Source organism: Vigna angularis, chromosome 11 (assembly GCF_016808095.1).
Source record: "Vigna angularis cultivar LongXiaoDou No.4 chromosome 11, ASM1680809v1, whole genome shotgun sequence".
Lineage (NCBI taxonomy): Eukaryota > Viridiplantae > Streptophyta > Magnoliopsida > Fabales > Fabaceae > Vigna > Vigna angularis.
In genome coordinates, this window is record NC_068980.1 from 2,100,549 (window position 1) to 2,122,478 (window position 21,930).

Below are 21,930 nucleotides of genomic sequence, written 5' to 3' on the forward strand. Positions count from 1 at the left end.
ATTTTTCAGTTTCTAATATTTTACAATAATTAAACATCCTTTTAAAAGAATTATAAAACATTTTTTTATAAAAATACTATTAAGTATTTTATAAAGAAAATTTATCAAACAGAGAAGCATGTCATAATTTGTTTTTTGCATAATTTTTATATTAGTTATTTTAAATTTTCTCAAAAATAATTGTTATCTATTTTTCAGTTTTTATTGTTATAGAATAATTAAACACCGTTTTTGAAGAGTAATGAAACAATAGATATAAAATTAAACAGTTATCAAGCAGACAAATGTCATATTATTTTACATAATTCCTATATTTTGTAATTCTAACTTTTTATTATTATAAGTTAAACATCATTTTATGTTAGAACTACTTCATTGACATTTAGTATGGTTGGTCTATAAACTAAACTCCACAGGGAATCTCCTACAAAATTCTAAAGCCAAAATTTCTAAAGATATAAAACCTTATACTAACAACTATAGGACTTTACCCTAGGGAAGCCCTTCCAGAAATTCTCAAAGGCCAAGGATGAACCCAGGCCAAAGAGGGGGTTTGGAAATAGTTTTCAACCAGCAATAGACGCGCCTCGGTTAGAACCTCACTAGCTGCGTCATTGCCCCAAGCGCAAAGATAATCTACACAGCTGTCTGACAAGTGATTTATTAGAATTTGTCAGTCTCAACAAATATTTATTTCCTATGTGGGACTTGGTCAATGTACCAGTGGGTGGCTACACCATTTTCAACTGAAATAACAAAGCAAATCCTCTTATCATTTATTGCTTCTCATAATAGGACTGGAAGTTGATAATACAAATTTACAGAAAAACATGAAATTCAAATGAAGAAATCTATTCATGTTACCGATAAATAACAGAAATTTGACACCTGAGTCACTAAAGTTAAATTCAAGCATCACAAGTGATCTTAGTTTTGAAATGCAGATTACTTCTTTTTGTATAAATTCCAGTTTGTTAAAATACTTTTTACTGTTCCATTCTTGTGGACTCTGAGCTTTCTGCTGCTATATTGAAAGGTTCCCCTTTCAGTTTTTGGTTGGTTATATATATATATATATATATATATATATATATATATATATATATATGTAAAGTTTGTTCGGAAAAGGTTTCACAATAAGAATTCTGAAACACCTTTTGGATTTCCAACCAAAACATGTTTCTCCATTACAAATTTTTGAAAACATGATCTGAATTAATGCAGGATAAAATAAACCATAATGGAAAGAAAGATCATTTAAAAAACTATAGGGACACAAATTAATAACTATTATGGAAATAAAGGAAGCAAAAAGCCTTGGAGTTAACCGATATTGAGGTAAAGCTGGTTACCATGTTAAGATGAGTATTGGATTGATGAATATTGTAATGTAAGAATGAGATCAAGCAATGTAAAGTGATTACTCACATTATTATAAATGTAAATATGAGTTTAAAATTTTATATTAAATAGAAATGAGAACGGTAAATTTTTAAGATTTTAAAATATTAGCAATATTAGGTTTTTTACATCAACCATTTTCATACGTCTCATAAGGGATAAATCTATTCTAATCTATTCTGTATATCTCCTAATAAAATCTTAACACATGGTGAACCTCCTTAATCTAAATAGTACATAGATGCTTAATTTACATGCATTTTTTTAATGGTACTGGTTCATTAGAAACTCCTAAAGAGAATATATCAATCAATATTATAAATTAAAACAAGGATAGACGTCAACTGTAATCATATCTCAATTACAATATTATAAATTATAATTTTACCATTCAATTTTTATTTTTATTATTATTATTATGGACAATCACATATCACATCTTTTAAATAAAAAATACATAAAAAAAAGGTGATTTACAACATATCCTGCTATTAAAGCTCTTTCCTTTGAATCTTCTTGTTATTTTTAGAAACCATAAATTTCAAGAAGTATACTGACAACAATTTTGAATCATCTGTTATTTTACAACGAATAAACTTTTAAATTGGTCATTCAAAACCATTGGTTTTCCAAATTTGTGTCAACTAAAATTGTTCCACAGATGACTAAAATCATTAACATAATAACTATCGAGATTTTTTTTCAATGGTTTTCTTGGAATATATAAAGTATTGCCTTGATTATCTTGAATTATAGAGCAACTAAAATATGAGATAAAAGACGTAAAATGTTGTTACATAGTTTAGTAATACTTTGGAAATGAATTAATTTTTTTAAAGGCCTAATTTGTTGACTTAAATCTTAAAAAATTAATACAATGAGGCATATGATTTTAGACAGCAGGGCTTACTTTTCTTATTTTTGACATATTTTTAAGAATAACATCCTTAAGACTTAGTAAGCACGAGGAAGACAAGTGTGTGTATATATATATATATATATATATATATTACACCAATATGATCGTTATTAGACTATTTCTACCGTATTGTGACAATCTATTTCATATTAAAAATAGTTGTAATATTCCCACGACTTTTTATGCACTGTGTTGTACGAGCAAGGAAAGTAGAAGTATCTTTTTCATTGTACTTAATGGCCAAATGTAAATCTTATGAAAGTGAGAGACGTATACATTTCATGAAGATCATAAAACCCTCTTCTGGCATTATTCTAAGTAGTGTTCTCTCATCAAATAGGATTATTATAACTCACTCAGACCAGGTTTCAAATGCCTTCCATTTATAATAAATGTAAATCTTTATACCACAAACATAGATATCTTCTAGTTAATTTAATACTCGTTAAGATCCATGGATTGGTTATAATAAGTTAAGTAGTTTATTCCCATTGGCTAAATATATTGATTTATTGAACTGTGAATGTTGTAGAATTTTGTTAATGCACACGCAAGTGTGAGAGACAAGTGATGATGAACATGACAGGAATTTCAAAATAATCAAGGGGATGATCCTACTGCACTAGCTGCAATGACGGGTGGAAAGGGACAAAAGTTTTAAGAAATTCTAAACCAGCAAGACTACCTTAGTGTTGACATTGACCACGTCGCCAAAATACAAATCCTTTTGTGGTATAATTCGGAAAAGGGTAATCCCTATTCTACTTCACAGGCAGAGGGTGATGAGACATGGAAACGTTGAGGAGTTTCCTTCTTGGTTTTGTTGGAGGTCTAGTTCTTGCCTTTCTGGTTCAAGCTCAGGACCAATCAGGTTTGATAACAAATTAAAACTTCAACTTCAGTGCACCATTCTTTGATAAAAAGACAATTAGCTTAAGCCTAAATGTCCCATGCAGGATTCATCAGCTTAGATTGTGGAGCTCCTGAAGATGTGACCTATACTGAGTCCACAACAGGCATAAATTATACTTCAGACGCAAATTTGATTAATACTGGTGTGAGTAAGTCGATAGAAACTAATCTCAAACAACGGTATCAGCGACAAATGTGGACTGTGAGAAGCTTCCCTGAAGGAAAAAGGAACTGCTACAAAATAAACATCACAAGAGGCTCTAAGTATCTGATCAGGGTTAGTTTTTTGTACGGAAATTATGACGATCTGGATAAGACTCCAGAGTTTGATATTCATCTTGGGGCTAACCTGTGGGGTACGGTGAGCATAAACAATGGATCAATTGAAGTGGACAAGGAGATCATACATGTACCCTCACTGGATTATTTACAGCTCTGTCTTGTTGACACAGGCCATGGAACACCGTTTATATCAGTCATAGAATTGAGAACTTTGCCAAATAATATTTACGTCACTGAATCTGGATCATTGGAATTTTTCGAGCGGTGGGATATAGGTTCAAACAAAGGCTACAGGTGAATCCTACTTCTTTTATTAAACTTTTTCGTTACAAGACTGATTGATTTCATTGGACTAATTTTGATTTTCTCTCAGATACAACTACGATGTTTATGATCGCTTTTGGAGATATGGCAACATAAATGATTGGACAGAATTAAATGTTTCGATTTCTGCTGATGCTTTAGACCAGGACGTGTACAGACCGCCAGCTATTGTGATGAGCACTGCAGCTACACCAGCAAATGTCAGTGCTCCATTGGTAATAAGATGGAAGCCAGATGATCCAACTGAACAATTCTATGTTTACTTGCACTTCATGGAGATTCAAGAGTTGGCGACGAATGAGACAAGAGAATTCAACATCTTGGAAAATGGTAAACTGAGGTTTTCAAAGTTTTCACCAAGGAATCTTCTTGTCAACACTTTATATAGCTCGTCCCCCTCCAGTGGGAAAGAAATTATATATTCTCTTGAAAAAACCGAAAACTCAACTCTGCCTCCCATCATCAATGCCCTTGAAATTTACAGCGTAATAGATTTCCCGCAATCAGATACGTTCAAAGGAGACGGTATGCCACAAAAATATGATCTTCATATTGTTCTTAACTACCCTTTACCATTTATTTGGACTACCCTGTTCTGTACATGATCTTAACTACCCTTTGCTCTTTTATGCTCAAAAATAACAAAGATGATGCCATTACAACCATCAAATCAGTTTATGGGGTGACAAGAAATTGGCAAGGTGATCCATGTGCCCCTGTAGATTACTTGTGGGATGGTTTGAATTGTAGTTATAGCAAAAACGAGTCTCCAAGAATCACAATTTTGTAAGTTATGCTTCTCAAATTAATACTATATATAGTGGTTTTATGGATTTGAGATGGTATCGTATATAACCGTTGGATCTGCATATCAGGAATCTATCTTCAAGTGGGTTGTCAGGAAAGATAGACCCTTCAATTTCAAGCCTCAGCATGTTGGAGAAGTTGTGAGTGTTATTTTTCCACCTGATCCAATAAATGATGAGACTAGAAAAAACCTCTGTATTTTACAAGTAAATACTATATACTCGATAAGAGTAAAAAAAAAGGCTAAATTGTAGGTTAAGTTAAATTGATTAATTTTTACAGTGACTATTTTAAAAGCTATATCTCAGTAGTGATTTTTGACTGGTTTATGGTATAATTTATTTTAACAGATATAAATTAAACTCTTTAAATCTTTTCTCTGTGTCTGCTGTGTACGTACATGTCAAGATGTCTTTTGTTACGTGTGTCAAAATTTGGACTTTTTAAAAGCAGACATGTTTTTGTTTTCAGGGATTTATCAAACAATAGCTTAAATGGTGAAATCCCTGAAGTTCTGTCTCAATTACAACACTTAAAGATATTGTAAGTTGCTTCATCGGTTAGTGGAACAACTTTTGATTCCTCTATATCAGAAAATAGAAAAGGATATTATAGTTTCCCTGTTTTGGCAGAAACTTGAAGAACAATAACCTCTCTGGTTCAATTCCCTCGGCACTTGTTGAGAAATCTAAGGGAGGTTCTTTGTCATTAAGGTAAGGATGTTATTGAAAATTCTCAAATTCATAATATCATTATTTATGGTGATCATTATCAATTGGTTTTATTTTACTTTTGTACATAAATCTTCTTTACCCATGTCCAATATTTTGTTTTTATCTTATAGTCAAACTTATTATGAATTGAAAATCCAAGTATGAGTTTCATATTAAAAGTAAAAATAAGAAAATAAAGCATTATATAAGTAAGAAAACTCACAAATTTATTACGGGGATTTCGGTTGAAGGTGGTGTCACTTATGCTTTTCCTTAGTTTTACTGAGAGTTAAAACATAAACCTTCTGTGTTTTCCATGCTAGTGTGGACCAAAATCTCTGTGAATCTGGTCAATGCAACGAGCAGGGCAAAGAGGGTGGAAAGAAAAAGAGAAATGTTACACCCTTAGTAGCATCAGTTAGTGGGGTTGTGATCCTTCTCATTGTCGCAGCAGCTATATTATGGACGCTTAAAAGGAGAAAAATGAAAGGTGATGCTACAAAGATACTTTTATTGATAATTTGTCAAACAGATTCAATCCTAACCTGTTAGTTTTCGAAACTGTTGCATGATATTTAACAGCTTTGATAGTAGAAAAGGATCAAAGTCAGATCTCACCACAAAACACAGAACAAGATGATTTATTACTACCATTCAGAAAACAAATTTATTCGTACTCCGACATCCTTAAAATCACCAACAATTTCAATAAAACTCTCGGTAGAGGAGGATTTGGAACTGTTTATCTTGGTCATATCGATGACACTCCAGTTGCAGTGAAAATCCTTTCCTCATTGTCTGCCCGGGGTTTTCAACAATTTCAGGCAGAGGCAAGTTTCTCTATCACTTTACACTTGTACTTTTATCTCAGAAATAAAAAGATATGCTTAAACATGTTTGAGATTTTGATGTACAGGTTAAACTTCTAATGAGAGTTCATCACAAAAATTTAACCTCCCTTGTTGGTTATTGTAATGAAGAAAGCACTAAGGGTCTCATATATGAGTACATGGCTAATGGAAACTTACAAGAACATCTCTCTGGTTAGTTCCCATATAAAATTCTGCAAATAAATTGTTTTATATTCTGAAACCATGAATATGAATATTTCCTTAGGAGACAAGTGCATATTGAGTCATAAATTAACAGAAAACAACACAGAAAAAGCTAAGTAAACTTGTTTTTTCAGGTAGTCACAGCAAAGCAAAATTCTTCACCTGGGAAGAAAGACTTCGTCTAGCAGTGGATGCAGCATTAGGTCAGAAAGAAAACTTCAAATTATGTGTTTTGACAGTTTTGTAAACTCCCCTTTTCCCCTCACAATCTGGTTGCCTTAAATCCAATCTCAGGTTTGGATTATCTGCAAAATGGTTGCAAGCCACCTATAATCCACAGAGACATAAAATCTACAAACATCTTATTGAATGAACACTTCCAAGCAAAGCTAGCCGATTTTGGTCTGTCCAAAATTATTCCAACCGAAGGGGGAACTCACGTGTCAACTGTTGTTGCTGGTACTCCTGGTTATCTGGACCCTGAGTGAGTACTTCAATTACATTGTCCTGTTCCTGTTCATCATTTTCTGGGAAAATAAATAAATAGAGTAACATTTTATTTTTGTAATGCAGGTACTTCATAACAAACAGATTGACAGATAAGAGTGATGTTTATAGTTTTGGTGTTGTTCTTTTGGAGATAATCACAAATCAACCAGTGATAATGAGGGATGGTGAAGAAAGTATTCACATAAGTGACTGGGTTAGATCCTTGGTTGCGAAAGGGGATATCGAGGCCATTGTTGACTCAAGGCTAGAAGGAGATTATGATACCAATTCAGTTTGGAAAGCAGTAGAAGTAGCAACAGCATGTGTGTCTCCAAATATGAACAAAAGGCCTATCACAAGCGTGATAGTGATTGAACTGAAAGAGTCTTTATCAATGGAAGTAGCTCGAACAAAATATAGAAGTATGTATTCAACAGATTCAGGGGTGACCTTGAATCTGAATACAGAATTTATTCCTCATGCCAGGTGAACTCTTCAGCAGAATATGATGGCTACAATCATATAGCAAGGTCTATATGACTATGGTAAGTGGTTTTCCTCTTTCAATGTCAAACCTACTATTGAAACTCTCCTCACACAAGCTCTGTATATTTGCTTGATTTTAATGTATAATAATCTACAAAATATTGCAAACTCAAAGTATTGTTGCACAATTTCTGAATACTCCTTTAATTTGAGTGATGTACTTAAATGTATTACTTGTCTTCCTTGTGACTGTATAAAGTATTGGTGATTGAAATTGATTGTGCAAATAGAATAAGATAAATAGTAAGAGACACATGCTTCTTTATCTATAACATTTCGTATAATTTCTTTTTTATCAATAATTAGTGGAAACGCCCGTGCGTAATGTGTAAAAAAAATAATTATTTAAAATGTAAAATTGAAAAATAAGTTTTTTATTATAAGTAATTATTTAAATTTAAAAAATAATTGTTTAAATAATTAGTAATTCAAAAAAAATTAAAAAAATTGTGTACACAAAATAGATGAATTTTCATCATTAATGATATAAATATAGATTTTCTACACCAGTGGATCGTCCATTTCTGTTTTGAAAAAATTGGTCTTTTGACCAAGTTAAAAAAGCATAGAAGTAACAAGCGTATCAACTCCTTTACATCAACCAATTAAAGGAAAATCAATCAAACGGATATTTTAAAAAAATAACACTCAATAGATAAAATATTTAATATCAATTTAATTAAAAATACGTAAAGTTATCATAATTTAAAATATTTAAATTCATCAAGTGCTTAAAATTTAATAAATTATAAAATGAAAATGGTTTATTAAAACATACATATTTTAATTTATATTTTAAAAAATTATATTTAATTAATTATTTGTTAAAACAGTTCATGGTCAATCATTAAAAAATGATGACTCATTTTTAACGGGAGCTGCGTTAGGACACGTATATATATTTTCTAAGCTGTGAAAACTACTTGGCAAAGCTAAATAGCTAAACTTTTTGAGGTGATTCATCTGGTCAAGCTTCACAACTTTGCCACATCTACCAAAAAACTTATTCTTCAATTTTTTAAAATAATACCATGATTCAACTGGGAATAAAATATAAGCAAAACATGTTCATCTTAAGGATGCCTAGAATGAAAGTCAAACGCCTATTCTCATTCTTGTTGTAACAATCTACTTGGACTATTCAACTCGGTGGCTTTTAATATTCAATTGGCAGAGATACTTGACTTCAACATTCAAATGAAAATCATCATTGAATGATCAAGCTTAATCACTGTTAATGACTTCTCTCACAACATTCTTCAATCTCGGGAGGTGTTTTCAGTTTACTTAGTTTAGAAATGAAAGGATACTTTCTACTTGTGATTTTTCAACTCTCTTTAATTCTTTCTATCATTGTTCGTGCCCAGAATCCATCAGGTTCGATAGTTTCATCTCATTATCCTGAATCCTACACTTACTCAGGGTTCTTGGAACTTAAAAACTTCCATCTTTTACAGGATTCGTCAGCATTGACTGCGGACTTGTGGATGAACCAAGCTATACAGATGAAACTACCGACATCTCTTACTCTTCGGATGTCAATTTCACAGACGGTGGTGTAAGCTACAGCGTATCATCTACATATAAGCCTTCCCTTGCAAGACAGTTCTGGAATGTTAGAAGCTTTCCCGATGGAACCAGGCACTGCTATACCCTGGTTTCTCAAGGAAGTGGCAATAAATATTTGGTGAGGGCAAGGTTTGCATATGGAAGTTACGACGGAAAAGAATCTCTTCCCGAATTTGACATTTATATCGGAGAAAAATGGTGGGGATCAGTGGTGTTTGAGGATGCATCCAGTGTAGTCACCAAGGAAATCATTTATGCTGCTTCCTCAGATTACGTTCATGTTTGTTTATTCAACACTGGCAAGGGTACACCTTTTATTTCAGTTTTAGAGGTTAGAGTTCTTAACAGTGATGCCTACCTAGTCAACTATGGGGAGCTCTTGGCAAGGTTTGATGCAGGCTTACAAGATGGTGAAATAGTCAGGTGAGAAATGTTATAATGTAACCAACCAAGTTATATCATGAACATGACATGACTTCTTTTCTTTTAATGTAGTAATGTTCTGATGTTTTTCCCTCTTTTTCTGTTCCCAAAGATTTCCAGATGATGTCTATGATAGAATATGGACACCTTATAACTCAACTGACTGGAATCAGATAGATACCCTCCTTACCATAGACCAAGGTGCTACTTCATTTAACTTTTTACCATTGCCACCCTCCATTGTCATGGGAACTGCAGCAATTCCAGCAAATGTCACCGACAATATAGAGCTCCGCTTCGTTCCCATGTATAATTCTTCCACACTTTATGTGTACATGTTCTTTGCTGAAATCCAGAAGCTTGAGGCAAACCAAACTAGAGAGTTCAACATTTTTGTAAATGGGAACATTTTAAATATTGATCCAATCAATCCTCCGTACCTGCAGAGTGAGTATTATATGGCTATAAGCGTAAATTCGTTGGAACTTTCGATTAATAAAACTAGTAGATCAACTCTTCCACCTCTTCTCAACGCCATTGAGATATATACGTCAAGAAACTTCTCACAATCAGAAACAAATCAGAAAGACGGTATGTTCTTAGACACACTGATTTTTCTTTCTTGTATCACCTTATTATATTACTCACCTGACCTACTTATATTCATGATAATAGCTGATGGTATCAGAAATGTCAAGTCAATGTATGGAATCAAGAGAAACTGGCAAGGAGATCCTTGTACTCCACTGGTCTACTTGTGGGACGGTCTTAACTGCAGCTATGCTGAATCTGCTTCAGCAAAGATTGTATACTTGTAAGCTTGGCGTGAATTATACTAGACTGATGAAGTACTTTTAGCTCAAATTTACGCTTATATCTTCAATATTATTAACAAAATCTTACAACATGATTTTAGGAACTTATCTTCCAGTGGTTTAATTGGTAATATAGCTTCTGGCATATCCAATCTGCAGTACATAGAATATTTGTGAGTCACTGAATCTGCCTCTTACAAATAGCAAGTTACGTAGTTGATGACAGAAAGTGTATGCTTCCTCCTAATGTAGAGTATAAGAAATTTGTTTCTATTATTTTAGGGATTTGTCAAACAACAACTTGACCGGGGCCGTGCCTGATTTCCTACATCAACTACGCTTCTTAAGAGTTCTGTAAGTTAACTATATTGATCAAGCTATCCTTGCTGAATTTGATTTTTTAATTAACTTTGTTGCTTTAATTGTTTAGAAACCTAGAAAACAATCAGCTATCAGGAACAATTCCAACGCAACTCATTCAACTTTCCCAGAACGGTTCACTTGAATCCAAGTATGTTCTGTTTCAAAATTCAGTTTTGGATAATGCCCGGCCTCTCTGTTTTGACTTGGTTCCCCATGAGTTACTCATTTTCTTACAACAATATGAGGAATGGCTTATTACGTTGGTTTACCATTGGTGAGACAATTCCCCTAACATGTTTATTTTTTAAATGGTAAGTGCAGTTTTGGTGGAAATCCAGATCTTTGCACACAAGGTTCATGCAACAATAGTAATGGCAACAGGGTTATAGTTCCACTGGTGGCATCGCTGGGAGGAGCTTTTCTGATACTAATAATAGCAGTGATTTCTTTCTGCATACACAAAAGGAGACAACTAGGTACCATGTTGTATTTATATTCTATTCGCCAAGAGGGAAGGAAAAATAGGGGATACGAAAATAAAATGAGAAGATAATTTATTCTAATTGGAGTGTGGGTACCAAAGAATCCAATAGTTTGGACCGTTCTTCAAAGTAAAAGTGGGAAGGTTTTTCACATTGTCATTCTTAGGTTGATTTTTAATTGTTTAATAGTATAAAAAGAACTCAATGAATGAAAATTAAAGTTGATTCCTACATTGCAAATTTTCAATTGCATTTTTATTTTGTAGACTAGTGTACAACAATTAGCAGTTATTTGCATGGACTTTGACGGTGTTTCTTTCTTCCCACGGTTTCAGCTCTCCGGAGAAAACAGATGGCCTATTCCAGAATAAAGGAGGAACTAGAGTCTAATAAACAAGAATTCACCTATGCTGAAGTCCTGACAATGACCAAAAATTTAGAAAGAGTTGTAGGGAAAGGAGGATTTGCAACAGTCTACTATGGCCGGATAGATGATACTGAGGTAGCTGTCAAAATGCTCTCTCCTTCAGCCCAAGGGTATCTGCAATTTAAGGCAGAGGTACTATGGCTGACTTCAAATATGATCATAATTATATATATACACACACTCATTAATGATATTTTGTTTATGGTAATTGAAGGGTTATTGCTTTTTTTTACAGGCCAAATTTGTTGCTGTAGTTCATCATAAATTTTTAACTTCTCTAATAGGATATTGTGATGATGGCGAGAAAATGGCTCTCATCTATGAGTATATGGCTAATGGAGACTTCTCAAAACATTTATCAGGTATTTTTTAAGGTCTATTTACTCCATTTAATTTTGTACCTCCCTGTATGACAATTTAGGGGCAGCTACATAATGTGTTCAAGTTTGTATCCACATTGCTAGATCAAAAAGGTACTGGTAGAAAGTACAGGCTTCTGATTCTGTAGGTGTCTCAATTATCTGCATAAAAACTCTAAACAGTGAATGAATGCCAATAAAATATAACAAACCAATCAAGTCAAAGCAGATATATTTAAACGAAGCATAAAAGTGCGTCAAAGATCAGGTGTATGTACTGGAAAAAAATCTTTTATATCATTCTGTGCCAAAACCTGATGCCTTTTCTTTTATTTCCCTGATTTGAAACTCGTGCTTTCCTTTGCGGATTCAAAAAAATGCAGGCAAAAGCAAAATTATATTGAGTTGGAACCAACGACTTCAAATTGCAGTGGATGCTGCAGAAGGTCAGTATGGAATGAATCCTTTTGCCCCTCCCCTCTTTCTTTACAGTGAGAGTTTTATGCAACAAAAATGTAAGTTGAAACTTTAACTGTAGGATTGGAGTATTTGCACCATGGCTGCAATGCGCCAATTGTTCACAGAGATGTTAAGACTCAAAACATCTTGGTGAATGAAAATTTGAGGGGTAAACTAGCTGATTTTGGGTTGTCAAAGATCTATCCTAATGAAAGTGACACCCATATGGTCACAGTGGTAGCTGGCACCCTTGGATATCTTGATCCAGAGTAAGTTATTATTTTGACTCAAACCCTGGTGGCAAAAGTCAAGAGTCTTAAGACAACAACATTTCATTTAAATTGAGTTTTAAATTTCTATTCGTCAGGTACCATAGATCAAACAGGTTGAAGGCAAAAAGTGATGTTTTCAGTTTTGGAGTAGTACTGCTTGAGATAATCACAGGTCAACCTGCTATAACCAAATCTGAAGAGAAAATTCACATAATTCAATGGGTTGATTCTGAGCTTCTTGAAAAGGAGATCAAAGATATTGTAGATTCAAGATTGCAGGGAGAATTTGACATTGATTCTGTAAAGAAGGTTTTAGACATTGCAATGGCTTGTGTAGCACCCATTTCCATTAACAGGCCAACCATGAGTCATGTAGTTCACGAACTGAAACAGTGTTTGTCAAACGAGATTATTCCTCCCTTTAACTCTGACAATCTCAAGAGTTCATCGAACAGCTCAATCACTGTTTCCTTTGATGGAATTAGTGGACTGAGCTCTCTAGTGAGATAGTGAATTTGGAAAAGTTTTGGTGTAAATGTACAAGTTTATTATTATCAGTGTGAAAAAAATTACACTAAACCAATTAGAAATAATCATTATTGTTATTCTTAACTTGATTATTCTAAAAGTAAACATATTTAAATGACTGATTTTGAACATCCAACATCCTCTCAGACCTAGGTAATCAATTTTTGGTACTTGAAATCATTTATAATTCATTTTTTTAAGGTATCTATGGATAAAAATTTCTCAATGATTATGTCCAACTTTTCAAATGTTTCTTTTGCATCTTTTTCAAGTACAAATGAAATTAATTAAGGAAAGAGACAACAGTAAGGAATTTTTTTTTTTCTACTTAAGTTTATCTACAAAATTTTTATTTCGATTATTTGACAAGTTATTTTCTCGGAATTCTGTAACATGTTAAATTTGTATTATTTTGCTAATAACTTTCTTACTTTGCAGAAATTCTAACTTAAGTAATTTTAACATTTTTTTTATCACGTTATGGAGCAAATAAACTATTTTTAAAAAAGGGAGAACAACTTAGAAATCTTCTGCTTTATTTTATCTTTAAATTCGTTATTTGAAATCATTTATAATTTATCTACTCACTATTTTGTATCTCGCGTAATCTTTATAGTTTTTTGTTAATAATTTTATTATTTCCTTTGGAAAGTTCCAATTTTTACAAATAAAAAAATAACATGTTAACTACCAATTATAATTGTTTAAATGGATACAAGAAATAAAAATCTAACCTTGTGCAAATACGAGATTGATGTTTGGAACCAGTTTTTGAAAAAAGTCATTGCAGTATGTGCAAAATGAAGAACAGGAGCGAGGGGAGTCAGAGATGCAATGAGAATTAAAAAAAAAAAGGAAGATGGGAAAACTCAACTTTACTGAAAGTAAATACAAAATAACATATACTGCTGCATCTTTCCAAATGCTACAAAAAAAAATCTAACTAAATATATTAATCATGATAACCTACGCCTTTATTTTAAATTCTTTATCACTTTCTTTATTTCTTATTTTGTTTATATTCTGTAAATCATTTATATGATACAATATTGTAAAATGTATTTAAAAACCATGTTCTTATGTAACACACGTCACAAGTACAACATATTTTAAAATAATTCTGAAATAAACGTACTTTATATTAAAGTATTACATCATCACAAGATACTCAAATATCAATAATTTATCATATTATAAATTATTATATCTAAATTAACATTACTTTCTATTAATAATTTTTCTGGGTCTTCATTGTATATATGCATTCTCTCATTTTGAATATGAATCCTAATTTTTGTAGTATCTATTCATAATTAGATGCCATGAATAATTAAAAAAGTCATCAAAAAAAGAAAAAAAATTAACATTATATTTTTTTCAATATCAAATATTTAAAAGAAAAATATAATTATATAAATTTTAAATTAGAATACCAAATAATAATGGAGAAAAAGTGAAAAAAATTATATAAAATATTACACACTACATATAAATAAAATTTCACCACAATCAAAATGTTTATTAATTTTAAAAATATTCAAGTTTAAAAATATTTCAAATGTATTTTTACTTTCTTTCTGTAAATTCTAAGAAAATTTCTTTCGTATACACTAATAAAATATATATAATACACAACTTAAACAAAATGGCATAGAAAAAAAAGTATTTGGAGTTTAGAACTAGATCTTTTATCTTTTTTAACTTTAACAATAAATAATATTCATCATTGTTAAATTATTATATTATAATAAAGAAAAAAGTCATTTGGTAAAAATAATAAGATAGAAAATGAAAATAATTATATAAAAAAATCTTAAAGAAAAGAGAATTCTACATTATAAAAATAAACAATAATAAAATATAAAAAAAAATGTCAAATGACCAAATTAGTCTACGCATTAACAAATAATAAAAATTATTTTAGTAAAACAAAAATTCTTTAAATAAAGGTTTAAACCCTCTCTTGGTCCTCAAGTTTATATGAAAATCTCAGTTGGGTCCTCAAGTTTTTTTCTGTCTCAATTGGGTCATATTTTTTGTAAAAGTGAGCACATTTTGCCATAACCGTTAAGTGTTGTGAGACGGCGTTAAAATGGTGTGAGCTGGATTTTTCCATTTACGAACGTGGCATTGTGCATTAAAATTGAAAGGCCACGTGGTGATATTTTGACTAGAACCAGATCTTCTCCTCCCTCCCCCTCTGCTTCCTTCCATCGGCGCCGCCTTATATCTTCTGGATTGTAAATTAGCAGGTTTTGCACTGTGGGAACTGTTATTCTGTGCAAGAAACTCTCATTTTCAAGTTATCAGTGTTTTGCTTCAAGTGGGTAGGGTAAAGTAGTGATTTTTGTGGCCTCAGGTTTGATTTGTCGAATTGAGGGTTTATCTGATAGTTAGATTCTGTATCTTCTTGGTGTTTTATGGATGGGTTATGTGTTTTGTTTTCTGATTTGTGACCAAATCTGGGTTGCAACCTTGTTCCTAGTGGGTACCATGTCAAACAACTCTTGAGCTCTAGCCAACTGACCGGCCCGAACATAACCATTTATCATGGAATTGAAACACTGATCATCAGAGTCTTTCAAATTACTTTCAAACACGTTGCGAGCAGAATCCATAATACCAAGCCCAGAGTACATCCTAACAAGACCTCTATGCAACCTACCGTCATAATCATCAATCCCCCAACTGTTAACAATAAGCTGAGCATGTACCTGTTTGCCAAGGCAAGAAAAACCCAAACCACCACAAGCATAAACAAGAGAAACAAAGGTCTCTCCGTTGGGTTGGGCATCAGAAACTCTCATCATCTCAATAAAAAGCTGCAATGCCTTTTCATACAAGCCATTCCAAGCAAACCCACCAATCATAGCAGTCCAAGAAACAATATTTTTGTCCGGCATAGCAGTCAACTCCTAAGCAACGCCACCACCATCGCGTTCCACGAAACAACATTCCTCTCAGGCATTACATTGAACACCTTCCTCGCATCTTCGATCCTCCCTGCATCTGAAAACCCACATAGCATAGCAGTCCAAGAAACAACGTTCTTCTCCAACATGGTCTCAAAGAACCGGGAAGCCTCGTCGAGCATGCCTGAGCGGACGTACGCTGTCAACATGACATTGCTAGTGAAGAGGTTTCTGTGAGGCATTATGTCGTACAGTGTGCGAGCTTCGGCCACGTAACCGTGGCGGGAGAAGTTGGAGAGTAGCTTGGTCCAACGAACCACACGTGCTTGAAGGTCACCTCCAGAAGAATTTTGAAGGAGGTTTCGCGCTTCATGGTGGCAGCCATTGGATAAGTAGTGTAGGAGCAAAGGCTCGTCGCATTCGCATTGGGAATGGTTGGTGCCATAGACATAACGCACACTGCGAACTGAACATGTCAAAATCCGATGGAAGGTGATAGTATTGAAAGAAAGAGGGAGAAAATGGAATATGCTGTTGCTCCACATCCGGGGATTGGTAGTGTTCCCAAAGCCATGGAAGGTGAACAGGTTGCAGCTGGGTGGCGCCGATGGAAGGAAGCAGAGGGGTATGGAGGAGAAGATCTGGGTCTAGTCAAAACATCACCACGTGGCCGTCTCACAACACTTAACGGTTATGGCAAAATGTGCTCACTTTTACAAAAAATATGATCCAATTGAGACAGAAAAAAACTTGAGGACCCAACTGAGATTTTCATATAAACTTGAGGACCAAGGGAGGGTTTAAACCTTAAATAAAATAAAAATTAAGGATAAAAGAGAAAGAGAATAACAAGACAAGTCTTTTATAACTATTTAAATGAAGTGTTTATGCAACACTTCAAATTGATAGCCAAACATGTTATTTTGAAAAATAAATAATAAATAAAAATGTTAAAATAAATAAAAATAATTAAATATTCGACTTAAAAACTATTTAATTTATTAAAATTAATCATATAACTTTAGCATAACATACAAATAAATTATATAATTAAGATTATGATAAAAGAAAAAATATCTTAGAAGTATACTATTATAATAGTACAAAGATAAAGATGAGTATTAAGACGGGTACGAGGAAAAAAAAATCTAGATATTAATCTCATCCTCATACTTAATTAAATGATAAAATAGAGATAGGTTTACATAATGTTTACGAAATTTATTTATCATTTTTAACTAGAATAATGAGTTAAGCAATAGATTTTAAAATATTGAAACACATCATTAACAAAAAAAAATTAAACAAAAATAAAATAATTCAACAAAATCTTTTAATAAAGAAACAATTGAAAATAGTCTATAAAATATTCAAAACTTAATTCACGTTTTCAATTTAATATGATATAAATCATAAAATAATATATAGAAAATATTTAAATATTCATTATTTTTTTCCTCAACCGGATACAAAGCAATGCTCAACTAAGAAATAATTTATTTATATAATTTAACAGTACAATTTGTAATATTTTATTGATAATTTTTGCTACTTTAAAAAAAATAGAAAAAAAAACTATCTTACTTTGTTTAGCATATTGCTTTGTATCATATCAGGAAGTAAATGGACTAAATAGAAAATAGTGAGGAAAAAAAAAAACAGGACTCATGACATCAAGCCATGTTTATATTATTTCATGTAGCTATTTCTTTTATGTTTCGAAACTTACACAAACAAGATGAATTGTGTAAAGTTTCTGGACTAATATATAGGTTTGTGTTTTATACGTACCTTTGGTCTTAAATATAGATTTTGAAGTTACTAACTTTAGTGTTATAGTGTTTTGAGTAGCAGTGATCTCTGAAGGAGAGGTAGGAGTTTGCTAGAAATATATAACATCAATCTGTGTCATACAAAGCTAGAGACATTAGATTTTAGAGAATAGAAAAAGAAGATGCTGGTTTTATATGTTAAACTTGAGAGTGAAAGAAGTAGTGGGAGATCATGTAGAGTTTTATACTTGGTGATGATGAATGGTAAACAAAAAGTGGGAATAATTCTAAAGCATGACAGACGAAAGGCCGAAAGGGTTTCATTGCCACATGCAGATACAGTAGCATTGCAAAGAGGCATGTGCTTAGCTAAGATATTCGAGCCAAAGTAAAATAATCCATCTTCAACCCCTTTTTCGCCAAACCCACATCATGTTTCGTTGTAGCCGTCGTTATCATATTCATCATCATTAACAATATCATTAGTTACACTAATATTTAAGACCTACTTGGAACTTTTTAATAAGACACACGGGTTTCCTTTATCTATTGCTCATGACAAACACCCCTGCCAAAAAAGAAGAATATACACGTGCTCGGCAATGAGTTTAGAGTGATTTTCGAGAGCACGCTTTGGGTTGAATCAAGGAGACAGGACCACTGACTCAGTTCACTACTCTTGAGAGAATGTCTCTATCATTTGTTTATTCATCTACCTTGAAGATCTCCAAGAAAAGAAAAGCACTTTTAAGTACATGGATTGCATTAAACTAGTTTAAAACCAACTTAAAATGGCAATCACTTTCTAGCCCTTCATCTTAATCATGGGTGTTATAATTGCTAGACCTTTCTGTAAGCTAAAAGGTTGTGTAATTTGCTTCCTTTACTTTCACTACTTTTACAATAACCATCTTTCCTTCTTGAAAATAAAATTCAATGCCGTGGAAGCATTAAAAGCTTTAGTTTAGACAAAAGTACCTTAATTCACTCACTCTTTGCATGCCCTTAATTTATGATAGCAACTAGAATTGTCGTGATTGATGAAGAAAAATTATAGCACATATAGCAAAATTGAAGTTTTGGCTAGGACATATGAACATATGCTAATCAAACTCACGAATGGAATATAATTAGAGGTTATGGGTTCTCAGACCCTTTTTTTTACATTTTTTTCTTCTCTTTCACGATAATAATCATTTCCTACCCTTGGACTGTTGGTTGTGGGTGTTCCCGCTAGGGTTTTGGACTGGGAAATGTGTTTGTACGGGAAAAGAAGGGTTGAAAGAGAAGGCTATGTTAGGAGGACAATTCATTGTGTCAAGCTTGTTACCTAAATTTTCTAGTGTTTTGACTTGTGCTCTGAGAAACTTGAGGTAGTTTGCAGCTTCATCAAGCATTGATGCAGTGTCCATCTTGCTTCCACCAGGCACAATCTTCTGCAAAACCCTAATCCTCTCACTTATTCTCTCCCTTCTTTCCCTGGCAGCCACAGTCTGTGGATCAGTTGATATCCTAACATTCTTCCTTTTAGGCTTTTCCACCACTTCCAATCCCAAGTTCACTGGCCGAAAAGCTGCAGCCCTATATATCATTTCCTTCATTTGTGCTATGGCCTCTGGATCAGGTTCTTCAAAGGAAGGTGACACGGATGAATTTGGCTGCTGGAAGTTGATATTTGATGAACCAGGATGCCTGTTCCATCTGGGTCTCTTGGACTTTGGTGAAGTCTCTGAGATGAGCCTGAAACCACCTTCGGTGGCAAAAGAATTCTGAGCAACGCTGAAGCATGAATTGCTCCCTTTTGTGCAAATAACTTCAGAATCTATAACTCTTCCTTGACTGATATATTGATCAGAGAAGCTTTGAGACGCTGCTTCATCCAGCTCATTCACTGATGCATACCTCATGTCACTGTTTCTGGCATTGGAAGCATTGCTCTCAGATTCACCAGAGGAGACTGCACTGCCATAACTGAAGTTACATAAGTTTCTGCAGTCAGATAAAATCATCATGGAAATCCCATCATCTTCGAGAGACGTGTCTGTGTTGCCATTCTTAGTAGCTGAAAGCAAGCAATCAAGTGACTCGAGAGAGCAGGTAGCCTTGACGTTTTGCGTGCCGCTGATAAGGTGTTGTTGCTGGTGGGCCATGTTGAAATCTGCTACATAATTGCTAGTTTGGTTCATATTCGCCGAAAGGGACGGGCATGATTGAGATGTTAAAGCTTCTCCCCAACTGGTTCCAACTGCTCCTGATTTCACAGGCATGGTTGCTGTTCTTTGTGACAGATTCATATTTGGCAAGATACTCATTATCTCAGAAGTGGATGGATGAACCATCTCCCTCGCTTTTTCAGAACTTGGATACGGATAACATGTTTGATTGTGAACACTCGAACAAAGGTGTGGCATGGAATGATGATACTCTCCTTCAAGGTCCTGAGGCTGACTGCTCCACAAGATCGGTATGTTACCAACAAGTTGTGATGAAGAATCCCAACTTAGGCCGTCCATAGATGATTGATTACTTGACAACAATCACTGATGAAGTGAAACTAAAAGAGATCCAAATGACAGTTGAAAGACAAAGTGATCCTTCTTAATCACCTATACATCATGTTGAAGACATATATCAGAAGCCAAAATTAACGTATACATTTCCAAATGTATTATTATGTGTAGCAGATACATAGCATGTCTCAAACAGGACTGTCTACTGTCTACATGTGTGAAAAACTAAAAAGTATATGTTAAGGTACAGATATGATTATAGTGTTAAAGGGCTTACCAATGCCAGATCTAGCTGTTTCCAGAACAAGAAAACTAAACCAAGAGCCAAAAGGATGAGTAGAATCCTTGCTTGGGTCAGGAACTGAACAGGGTGTAGCATTAGCTGCCTTCTTCAACTGAGTAGGATGAAGATTGTGATAAAGGGAAAGAAAACAACCAAAGCTTATGTCAGATTGGGCAACTGAATTTTATGTACTGTTTCATTATGAATAGTAACACAATGACTTTAAGTTTAGTTCAGTTCTGTGCTTCAAAACATTGACCAGACACGTTTAAAAACTTACGAGAGAAAAAAGCGAGAGAATAAACATTGTACCTTCAGATGCCATGGAATACAAGTACTGAGGATGCAGTGTGTATGTTGAATGGAAGCTTATATAGATTGGAAGAACAAAAGGTACAAGCTTTTAGAATAAAAATATCGGAACTTGAGCAACTATGTCAGGAAATGCTACAATAAATAGGCATCGATCATGTATTATGAGAAAAAGGAGAGGGTATATAATATGCTTTGACAGTTTTTGAGCAGTACAATGGTTTTTGGAAAAGATAAGGCTAATGGGTGTGTAAGACTATATTTTTGCAGACGGGAACATGAAAATTTTGAATCTCAGCTAATTGAATACTTTATCATCTTTTTGTATGCTTTTTAAGTGGGGAAAGCTCTGACCTCTTTTTGGTTGCTTATGGATATTCCATGCGCACTGTAAAGTTGCAGTGAAAGTGAGAGCACCTATTCCAGCATCACTCTCTTTCCAAAGATTTTTGTTAATCATAGTTTTAATCATAGCCTTGTGATGTTTTTCACTTTCTACTATCGTAATTGTTTAAGTCGAAGTGGTAAATTCTTTGAGGAATCTACTGATTATATCAGAACCACAGTACTGACGTGTAAGATTCAACTTTCTGCAGTTTGAAATGCTCCATCTTGAAATGCAACACTTCAAATTTTTTTAGTAAGAAGTACATAATACAGAGGCTTTTACATCTTTGTATCTCATTTAAAATACTGTAACTTTCTTTGTATATAACAGCTTATGAAAAGTGGGGATGAGAAAATGGTTTGGGAATAGTATTATTCTTAAGGGAATAATGGAACAGGAAAAGTGGTGGCAGAGTAGCAGAAATTAGGAGAAAGAGAAAGGTGTTTGGTATGGCAAAATGTGTCTGGTCAGGTTTGTGGTTATGTCTGAACTTTATAAGAGTTGAGTTGGTTTGATTTCATTGCATTGCTCTCATGGAGACAACGAAGGAGGGGTCTCACTTCTCATGAGCTCCTCACATGCACCCCATCATTACACTTCATTCAATG

General features: G+C 33.4%; 4 protein-coding genes and 1 non-coding gene across 5 annotated transcripts; 2 read left to right on the forward strand and 3 right to left on the reverse strand.

The window, feature by feature from the left end:
- Nucleotides 1-483: 483 nt before the first annotated feature.
- On the reverse strand, nt 484-633 carry LOC128194857 (U4 spliceosomal RNA). The gene has a single exon (XR_008246306.1). It is a non-coding gene; the product is annotated as a U4 spliceosomal RNA (small nuclear RNA).
- A 2,300-nt stretch (nt 634-2,933) lies between these two features.
- Nucleotides 2,934-7,713, forward strand: LOC108333531 (LRR receptor-like serine/threonine-protein kinase IOS1). Its single transcript, XM_052871119.1, has 13 exons — nt 2,934-3,191; nt 3,277-3,808; nt 3,888-4,363; nt 4,486-4,624; nt 4,714-4,785; nt 5,117-5,188; nt 5,278-5,358; nt 5,682-5,848; nt 5,941-6,188; nt 6,275-6,401; nt 6,548-6,616; nt 6,708-6,897; nt 6,987-7,713. The coding sequence occupies exons 1-13, from the start codon at nt 3,110-3,112 to the stop codon at nt 7,390-7,392; spliced, it is 2,661 nt and encodes an 886-aa protein (XP_052727079.1). The 5' UTR covers nt 2,934-3,109; the 3' UTR covers nt 7,393-7,713.
- Nucleotides 7,714-8,483: 770 nt separating this feature from the next.
- On the forward strand, nt 8,484-13,210 carry LOC108332946 (probable LRR receptor-like serine/threonine-protein kinase At1g05700). The gene is made up of 13 exons (XM_052871120.1): nt 8,484-8,825; nt 8,906-9,440; nt 9,553-10,031; nt 10,116-10,254; nt 10,357-10,428; nt 10,538-10,609; nt 10,686-10,766; nt 10,940-11,094; nt 11,436-11,659; nt 11,763-11,889; nt 12,270-12,332; nt 12,425-12,614; nt 12,713-13,210. The coding sequence occupies exons 1-13, from the start codon at nt 8,747-8,749 to the stop codon at nt 13,125-13,127; spliced, it is 2,631 nt and encodes an 876-aa protein (XP_052727080.1). The 5' UTR covers nt 8,484-8,746; the 3' UTR covers nt 13,128-13,210.
- Nucleotides 13,211-16,053: 2,843 nt separating this feature from the next.
- Nucleotides 16,054-16,602, reverse strand: LOC108332947 (pentatricopeptide repeat-containing protein At1g32415, mitochondrial-like). Its single transcript, XM_017568248.2, has one exon. The coding sequence runs from the start codon at nt 16,600-16,602 to the stop codon at nt 16,054-16,056; it is 549 nt and encodes a 182-aa protein (XP_017423737.2).
- A 2,389-nt stretch (nt 16,603-18,991) lies between these two features.
- Nucleotides 18,992-20,736, reverse strand: LOC108332948 (transcription factor bHLH87). Its single transcript, XM_017568249.2, has 2 exons — nt 20,617-20,736; nt 18,992-20,435 (listed from the first exon to the last, which is right to left on the reverse strand). The coding sequence occupies exon 2, from the start codon at nt 20,340-20,342 to the stop codon at nt 19,023-19,025; it is 1,320 nt and encodes a 439-aa protein (XP_017423738.1). The 5' UTR covers nt 20,343-20,435; nt 20,617-20,736; the 3' UTR covers nt 18,992-19,022.
- Nucleotides 20,737-21,930: the final 1,194 nt, after the last annotated feature.

Bases quoted from the DNA above. Each gene is read 5' to 3' on its own strand.
- LOC108333531 (XM_052871119.1), top strand. From the start codon at position 3,110: ATGGAAACGTTGAGGAGTTTCCTTCTTGGTTTTGTTGGAGGTCTAGTT. The intron at 3,192-3,276 runs GTTTGATAACAA...TGTCCCATGCAG, and splicing joins TCAAGCTCAGGACCAATCAG to GATTCATCAGCTTAGATTGT. The intron at 5,189-5,277 runs GTAAGTTGCTTC...CTGTTTTGGCAG, and splicing joins TTACAACACTTAAAGATATT to AAACTTGAAGAACAATAACC.
- LOC108332946 (XM_052871120.1), top strand. From the start codon at position 8,747: ATGAAAGGATACTTTCTACTTGTGATTTTTCAACTCTCTTTAATTCTT. The intron at 8,826-8,905 runs GTTCGATAGTTT...CATCTTTTACAG, and splicing joins TCGTGCCCAGAATCCATCAG to GATTCGTCAGCATTGACTGC. The intron at 11,095-11,435 runs GTACCATGTTGT...CCACGGTTTCAG, and splicing joins ACACAAAAGGAGACAACTAG to CTCTCCGGAGAAAACAGATG.
- LOC108332947 (XM_017568248.2), bottom strand. From the start codon at position 16,602: ATGTGGAGCAACAGCATATTCCATTTTCTCCCTCTTTCTTTCAATACT.
- LOC108332948 (XM_017568249.2), bottom strand. From the start codon at position 20,342: ATGGACGGCCTAAGTTGGGATTCTTCATCACAACTTGTTGGTAACATA.